The sequence below is a fragment of the Aegilops tauschii genome, chromosome 5 (genome assembly GCF_002575655.3).
Source record: "Aegilops tauschii subsp. strangulata cultivar AL8/78 chromosome 5, Aet v6.0, whole genome shotgun sequence".
NCBI classification, from domain to species: domain Eukaryota; kingdom Viridiplantae; phylum Streptophyta; class Magnoliopsida; order Poales; family Poaceae; genus Aegilops; species Aegilops tauschii.
The window spans coordinates 262,432,768-262,440,602 of NC_053039.3; the positions used below are offsets into that span (position 1 = coordinate 262,432,768).

Genomic DNA, 7,835 nt, shown 5'->3' on the forward strand with positions numbered 1-7,835 from the left:
CCATATCTGGCGCTGTCGGCGGGCCCTGAAGCGGTTCGCCCCCTCTCGGCAGGGGGCTGGGGGCTGGCGCCCCCACGATCGCTGGTCAGGCCCCACGAGGGACCCGGACCGGCGCAGGCTGACTGCTCTCCATGAAGGGTTGCGAAGCAAAGGCGGCAAGGGCACGGGCTCAAGACACCTTGCGGGAAGGCGTGCTTCTCCGGCTGACCCCGCGTCAGGGCCAGCATGCAGACTCAGGATGCTCAAGGCCAGCGATGAAGGCAAGGCCGGAGGAGGTTGCTCCTTGGGAGACTCCGCAGGCTTGACAGGAGGGATCCTGAAGAGTCATAGTCAGGAAACGGAGCAGCAATTGAAGAACTACAAGGATGAGGTACTTACTCGTCTATGGCGAAGTACTTCCTATGCTTTAACGGTCGGAAGGTGCGACCACTGCAACTCGGAGACTCCTTCCTCTTGCGGAGTGCAGCGAAGTCCACGCGGAACCGACCCAGGCGCTTGACGTGAGGACCAGCGCGTGGCGCGGATGGAGAAGTACCCAGGCGGCCGACCTCAGTGGCGCCAGGTTGGGGGGAGCAATCAGGCACCACCTCCCGACGGCCTGCCGAGGCCTCAGGAGCTCCGGCCTCGGGAGCCGCGGGCTGTGTCCCCCCCATCGACGACCGACTCAGGGCGGGCTTCACGAGCTCCGGAGGATGACGCTTCGGGAACCCCGTGCGGCGTCGGCGCCACGACACCCGAGCCTCCAGCCTCAAGCGATGCTTGCCTCCCTACGCCCACTCTTGGGGCAAGATCGGTGCTGGCGGCAAGGAAGGGAGCCATGGCGACAGGATTCTCGCGAGGCCCCGCAAGGCCGACCGGACGCAACCCCCATTTGTCGAAGAGAGGCATCTGTCCCGCGAACTCAGCCCTGTTCGAGCAGAGATACAGGAGGCTACCCCCGTTCCGTATATCGCCCAGCGAGGGGTCGCCAGCCAAGACCTCAAGCACCGCCCTCAGTGTTTCGGGTGCAAGTTCCGTCTCCTGAAGCCGCATGCGGTCCCGGTCACCGGTCAGGTCCCACATCGGTCAGGAATGGTGCTGGAGAGGAGCAATGCGACACTGGAGGAACTCCACCACCACTCGGGGCGCAGTCACGCCGAGATCTCTCAACCTCCTCAGTCGGAACCAGATGACGGAGAGCCGGGGGCTCACGAGTCTCTCGTTGCCCCAACCGGGATTGGGGACAGCGGGCAATGACGGAGGCGAGAGCAGAGGGCTGAGCACTCCGACATCCACATACAGCCACCGGGTCCGGAACTCGCTCGTGGGCGGCGGGAGGTCAAAATCAATCCCCGAGGCAGCCATTTCTGCCACGGCCTGAAAGCTCACGCACCCCGAGCACTGCAAGGGGTCGGTCAAGCGCAGCAAGAAGAAGTGGCGCAAGAGGGCGACGGAAGGAGAAATGCCCACCATGGCTTCACAAACAAAGGCGAAGACGGCGAGAAGGGTAACGGATTGGGGATCAAGATGCATCATATGGATTTGATAATGGGAAAGCACTGCATTGAAGAAGGTGGAGAAAGGGGGAACCAGGCCAGCCCACAGGGCGTCAACGAAGAACCGAACCTCAGTGACTGTCCTGTCAATGGAGGTGTGGGATGTAGGCCAAGCCATCGTCTTTCCGCACTCGTTGAAGCTAGAGGCGAGTGCAGGGCAGACCTTGCCCATGGCCTCCAGATTGAGCACCAGCGACCAGCCGACGGCGGGCTCGATTGGCGGCGGCGGATTGGTTGAGGACAGAGGCTTCTTCCCCTTCTCCTTGCTACTTGGCGCCATGGCAATGGAGGGGGCAGAGCTCAAGTCAGATTGGAAGCGGAAGCAGGGTCTCGAGGAAGAAAGGGGAATAGGAAGCACGCTGCTAGCAGGGAGGAAATAACTATGTAGAGCGCCGTCGCCGCCTAGCCAGGCGGATATTGGGACAGAGTGGGGAAGCGGAGACGCCCATGTCTAATCAGTCGCCACGCGTTGACCAAGGCCGCAGGCTGTTGGGGCCCGCGGCGCTCTGCACTTGCCCTTTGGCTTCGCTGCTAAGCCAAGTCCGAGCACGCCTTGGGCCCGGGGGCTACTGTCGGCGTTCTGGGAACGGGGTGCCTGCCTGTAGCCTGCTGCGTGGCTCAATCGGTGGCCCAGTACGACCCGTCTTCATCAACCAACGCTCAAGACCCTCGCGAGGGGCCAAGCCTCGCGGGGCTGATGACACAAGGCCTCCTCAGGAGTGGCCTCGCCAGGCAGGCTCGCGAGGAGGCGGAGAGATCAAGGCAAGGGGTACCTCGCGAGGTTCCCGTGACGCAAGCCATGCCGACCAAGGCCAGGCGAGCGCCAGCCCGCACAGTGTCCTCGTTTCCTCTTTGGTGCAAAGGAGGCAAGCGCAGGCGCAGAGTATCGAGGCATCAGGCAAAGGTTTACATATCGGTGCAACGAGACCAAGACCAGCATGACAGCAGGACGGAGGTCACCATGGAGCCCAAGATGGCGTCATCACCAGCACCTTTGGCAGGCGAAGGCCACCTTTAGTCAGGATAGCTTGTACTAGCTGTCCCCTTTCAAAATGGCCGTTGTTGGATCCCTTCCCGCTCAATATTTGGGAAGAGGACCAGGGCCTCTATAAATAGGGATAGCCACCACAGTAGAGAGGACAAGTTAAGTTCATCCGCACACCACACCAGCTCAAGAACACCTCTCCTCGCGAGGTTGTTCTTCCTCTGTACTATTCATCATCAACCCAAGAGGCAATCCACCACCACACAGAGGAGTAGGGTATTACACCACAACGGTGGCCCGAACCTGTATAAATCTCGTGTCCCTTGTGTTGTTCATCGATCTAGCTTAGGGATCGCGGTGAGGCTGAAAGCGAGATTCGGTAGGAGGAGATCTTTGTGCGCACCCCAAAGTTCGAACCTTAAGGGTTTTGCCGGAACCCGATATCCGACAGATGCAACTAGAACATTTTGTCGATTCTAAAGGTGCTAAGAAAGTGTGCAAGCTCCAGCGATCCATTTATGGACTGTTGCAAGCATCTCAGAGTTGGAATATATGCTTTGATGAGGTGATCAAAGCATATGGTTTTATACAGACTATGGAGAAGCCTGTATTTACAAGAAAGTGAATGGGAGCTCTATAGCATTTCTAATATTATATGTGGATGACATATTGTTGATTGGAAATGATGTAGAATTTCTGAATAGCATAAAAGGATACTTGAATAAGAGTTTTTCAATGAAAGACCTCGGTGAAGCTACTTATATATTGGGCATCAAGATCTATAGAGATAGATCAAGACGCTTGATAGGACTTTCACAAAGCACATACCTTGATAAAGTTTTGATGAATTTCAAAATGGATCAGTCAAAGAAAGGGTTCTTGCCTGTGTTACAAGGTGTGAAGTTGAGTCAGACTCAATGCCCGACCACTACAGAAGATAGAGAGAAAATGAAAGTCATTCCCTATGCTTCAGCCATAGGTTCTCTCATGTATGCTATGCTGTGTACCAGACCTGATGTGTGTCTTGCTATAATTTAGCAGGGAGGTACCAAAGTAATCCAGGAGTGGATCACTGGACAGCGGTCAAGAACATCCTGAAGTACCTGAAAAGGACTAGGGATATGTTTCTCGTTTATGGAGGTGACAAAGAGCTTGTCGTAAGTGGTTACGTCGATGCTAGCTTTGACACTGATCCGGATGACTCTAAGTCGCAAGCCGGATACGTATTTTTATTGAATGGTGGAGTTGTCAGTTGGTGCAGTTCCAAGCAGAGCGTCGTGGAGGGATCTACGTGTGAAGCGGAGTACATAGTTGCTTCAGAAGCAGCAAATGAAGGAGTTCATATCCAATCTAGGTGTAATACCTAGTGCATCGGGTCCAATGAAAATCTTTTGTGACAATACTGGAGCAATTGCCTTGGCAAAGGAATCCAGATTTCACAAAAAGACCAAACACATCAAGAGACGCTTCAACTCCATCCGAGATTTGGTCAAGGAGGGAGACATAAAGAATTGCAAAATACATACGAATCTAAATGTTGCACACCCGTTGACTAAGCCTCTTCCAGGAGCAAAACATGATCAGCACCAAGACTCCATGGGTGTTAGATTCATTACATGTAATCTAGATTATTGACTCTAGTGCAAGTGGGAGGCTGAAGGAAATATGCCCTAGAGGCAATAATAAAGTTGTTATTTTATATTTCCTTATTCATGATAAATGTTTATTATTCATGCTAGAATTGTATTAACCGGAAACTTGATACATGTGTGAATACATAGACAAAACATCGTGTCCCTAGTATGCCTCTACTAGACTAGCTCGTTGATCAAAGATGGTTAAGTTTCCTAGCTAATATATATTCCTCCGACTCTGAGATTATGCAACTCCCAGACACTAGAGGAATGCCTTGTGTGCTATCAAACGTCACAACGTAACTGGGTGATTATAATGATTCTCTACAGGTATCTCCGAAGGTGTTTGTTGGCTTGGCATAGATCGAGATTAGGATTTGTCACTCCGAGTATCGGAGAGGTATCTCTGGGCCCTCTCGGTAATGCACATCATATGAAGCCTTGCAAGCAATATGACTAATGAGTTAGTTACGGGATGATGCACTACGGAACAAGTAAAGAGACTTGCCAGTAACGAGATTGAACTAGGTATGATGATACCGATGATCGAATCTCGGGCAAGTAACATACCGATGACAAAGGGAATAACGTATGTTGACATTGCGGTTTGACCAATAAAGATCTGCGTAGAATATGTGGGAACCAATATGAGCATCCAGGTTCCACTATTGGTTATTGATCGGAGAGGTGTCTCGGCCATGTCTACATAGTTCTCGAACCCGTAGGGTCCGCACGCTTAACGTTCAATAATGATATGTATTATATGAGTTATGTGTTTTGGTGACCGAAGGTTGTTCGAAGTCTCGTATGAGATCACGGACATGACGAGGAGTCTCGAAATGGTCGAGAGGTAAAGATTGATATATTGGAAGGTTATATTCGGACACCGGAATGGTTCCGGAGAGGTTTGGGTATTTTTGGAGTACCGAGGGGTTACCGGAACCACCCCCCCCCCCTAGAAGTATTGGGCCTTAATGTGGCATAGGGGAGTGGAGAGGCAGGCCACGAGGTGGTGGCGCTCCCCCCCCATAGGGAGTCCGAATTGGAAAATAAATTTTAAAAATTCTGAAATTTTTGTAGATGTTCATATTAGTGTAGCAAGTGTGCTTGACAATTTTCCTGCCATATGGGATAGCAGTTTTTTGTCGGTGAAAAAAACAAAAGTGTAACATTTGAAGGTAACATTTGGCGTTGCGAACCAACATGTGGTTGGATGGTTAGGAGGACAATGGTATCCCCAGCCCACCAGGGTTCAAGTCCTGGTGCTCGCATTTATTCCTGAATTTATTTCAGGATTTCCGGCGATGCGCGTTCAGTGGGAGGAGATGTTCCATCAACTACGAGGCGCGTTTGGTTACTTCGTCAATCTCAAGATGATATGCCGGTTTAGTCTCTCGGAGGTGCTCATAGGGGTAGGGTGTGTGTGTGTGTTCATAGGGTGAGCGCCTGCGTCTGTACTGTGTTAAAAAAACATTTGGCATTCAACTTGTTTTTTTTTTTGCACAGGTCAAAATGCTTCCAGGAAATTTGCATGTACCATTTGGGTGTGACAATTAACACATTTTCTTTTCAAATTTTTTGGACATCTGTAAAATCGATTTTTGGCATGCAAGAGCATGTGCTCCCTAGAGCGAAAATGGATTTCCGATTAACATATACGATAGTTATGTGTACCATATTCATTACTTCAATATAGAATAAACTTAAGATTCATTTTCCTTCAGCACACAAGACACAACTCAAAGGAAATGTAGCACTTCAAGTGCTCAGGTATCATATGTTGTGAAAAACATAATACTCCCTCCATAAAGAAATAAGAGCGTTTAGATCAATATAGTAGTGATCTAAACGCTCTTATACTAATGATCTAAACGCTCTTATATTTCTTTACGGAGGGAGTAAATTATAAATCTGGGGCAAAAACTGAACCTATTTTCATATTGCATCTGCAAGAGGTCCATCAAAGAAAAGAAAACAACCAACATATATAGCATATATGACAGCGTAGGCTTGAAGTTAACAAACGATGAGACAAGAAAGACAATTTGACGACTATCTAACAGTTCAGATTAGGCAAAAGAGAAAGAATAGTCATGAAGAAGTCGTGAAACAAATACTCACATCATCAGCACCATCACCAATATCAGAGCTGCTGCTATCCAATTTCATACTCTTTGAAGCATTGTTAGCAAGTGCAGCAAGTTTCTTTGACGCGGCAGCAGACTTTTTTGCAAGTTCCTTGCCCGAGCTGCTCTCGCCACTATTATCAGAGTGGTGAGACTCCTGCTTAGCAGATTGTGCAGCCTTCTTCGGTTGGAACATCACCTGGGAAGAAGTTTAAAACGAAGAGGAAATCACATATAGATTAGATAGGAAAAAGAGAAAGAAGAATTATGAACTTGTCATGGAATCAAACACTCACGTCGTCATGCTCATCAGAACAGCTATCAGACTTGTCATTTTTTGAACCATTGCTAGCAAGTGCAGCAGGTTTTTTTGATGCTGCAGCAGGCTTTTTTGCAGGTTCGTCATCAGAACTGCTCTCATCGCTGCTATCAGAGCTGGACTCCTGTTTAGAGGACCGAGCAGCCTTCTTCTGTTGGACCATCACCTGGGAAAGATTCATTTAGAAATTTGATTTGATTTCAGAGTAGTAAAAATATACACCTGCATGCCAATGATGACAAAAAATACAGCCCGCAATGAATGCAAATTATCTTCAAGCGAAATAACTCTATGCAGTGTCGTGATTTTAAAAATAACCTTCAAATACACAATTTGTTGAACCGGTATGAGCCTGGCTCATCTACCCGCTCTCTCTCTGGAAGACCTAGCAATAGGCGCTCTTCACCGGATACTAGCCGCCACAGCAAGAGAAGGAAAGGTGAGGTCCTCTCTGTTCAACATGGTATCAGACGTCAGAGGAGACGCCGGCAACAGGCGGCGGGTCTGGGGGAGCAGCGTATTCTCCCTCTCTGTTCTGCTGTGTCCCTCGTGGAGTAAAGGAGAAGGCAAGAGGAAGCAGCGAGAGGAGGAAGAAGTGGAGCTGCTGACTGTGTCTGCACTTGCACATGGACTTGCTGTTGTAACGACTGGAGCTGAGGCTGTTGCAGCTGGGTGCTGCTGATAGACTGGGGGAGAAAAGAAGACCGTGCAGCTGAAGTGCTGTGCTGCTGTGTGCTGCTGAAGGTTGCTGCTTCTGTTTGCAGACGAGAAGAAGGCTGTGACTAGGCTGCCCTTTGCTGCTGCTGATTGAAGAGGAGTATTAATTCCAATGGAATATTAGTTCCGACTGTTCGCTGGGTTCAGGGTGCCACAGACTTGCTTGAAAAGAGACCCTGATGGACTCTTAAGAGCTGAAAAGCTGTCGTGGAATTAACACGTCAGATGTCCTAGGTGTAAGGACTTAGTTGTGAGGCCAGCGCATCTATGTAGTAGCTTGAGAGGGGTTGATTGGGATGAGAGACGCAGGGCGGATCAACGCACAAGACAAGGGTTTAGACAGCTTCGGGCCCCGGGAAACATCATCCGGTAACAACCCTACGTGCTGTTTGAGGCTAAGTCTCATTATGCTCATGAGAGAGTCGCCGGGAACCGGCTTTCGGTGTCTAGCCCTATAGATTGATTCTTGTTCCTTGTCCCTCTTGGGGAGCCCTGCCCCTCTTTATATAAGTTAGAGGG

General features: G+C 49.9%; 1 protein-coding gene across 1 annotated transcript; it reads right to left on the reverse strand.

Annotated features, from left to right (window-relative positions):
* Positions 1–6,009: 6,009 nt before the first annotated feature.
* On the reverse strand, positions 6,010–6,764 carry LOC141022367 (uncharacterized). Its single transcript, XM_073498618.1, has 2 exons — positions 6,577–6,764; positions 6,010–6,479 (listed from the first exon to the last, which is right to left on the reverse strand). The coding sequence occupies exons 1-2, from the start codon at positions 6,760–6,762 to the stop codon at positions 6,246–6,248; spliced, it is 420 nt and encodes a 139-aa protein (XP_073354719.1). The 5' UTR covers positions 6,763–6,764; the 3' UTR covers positions 6,010–6,245.
* Positions 6,765–7,835: the final 1,071 nt, after the last annotated feature.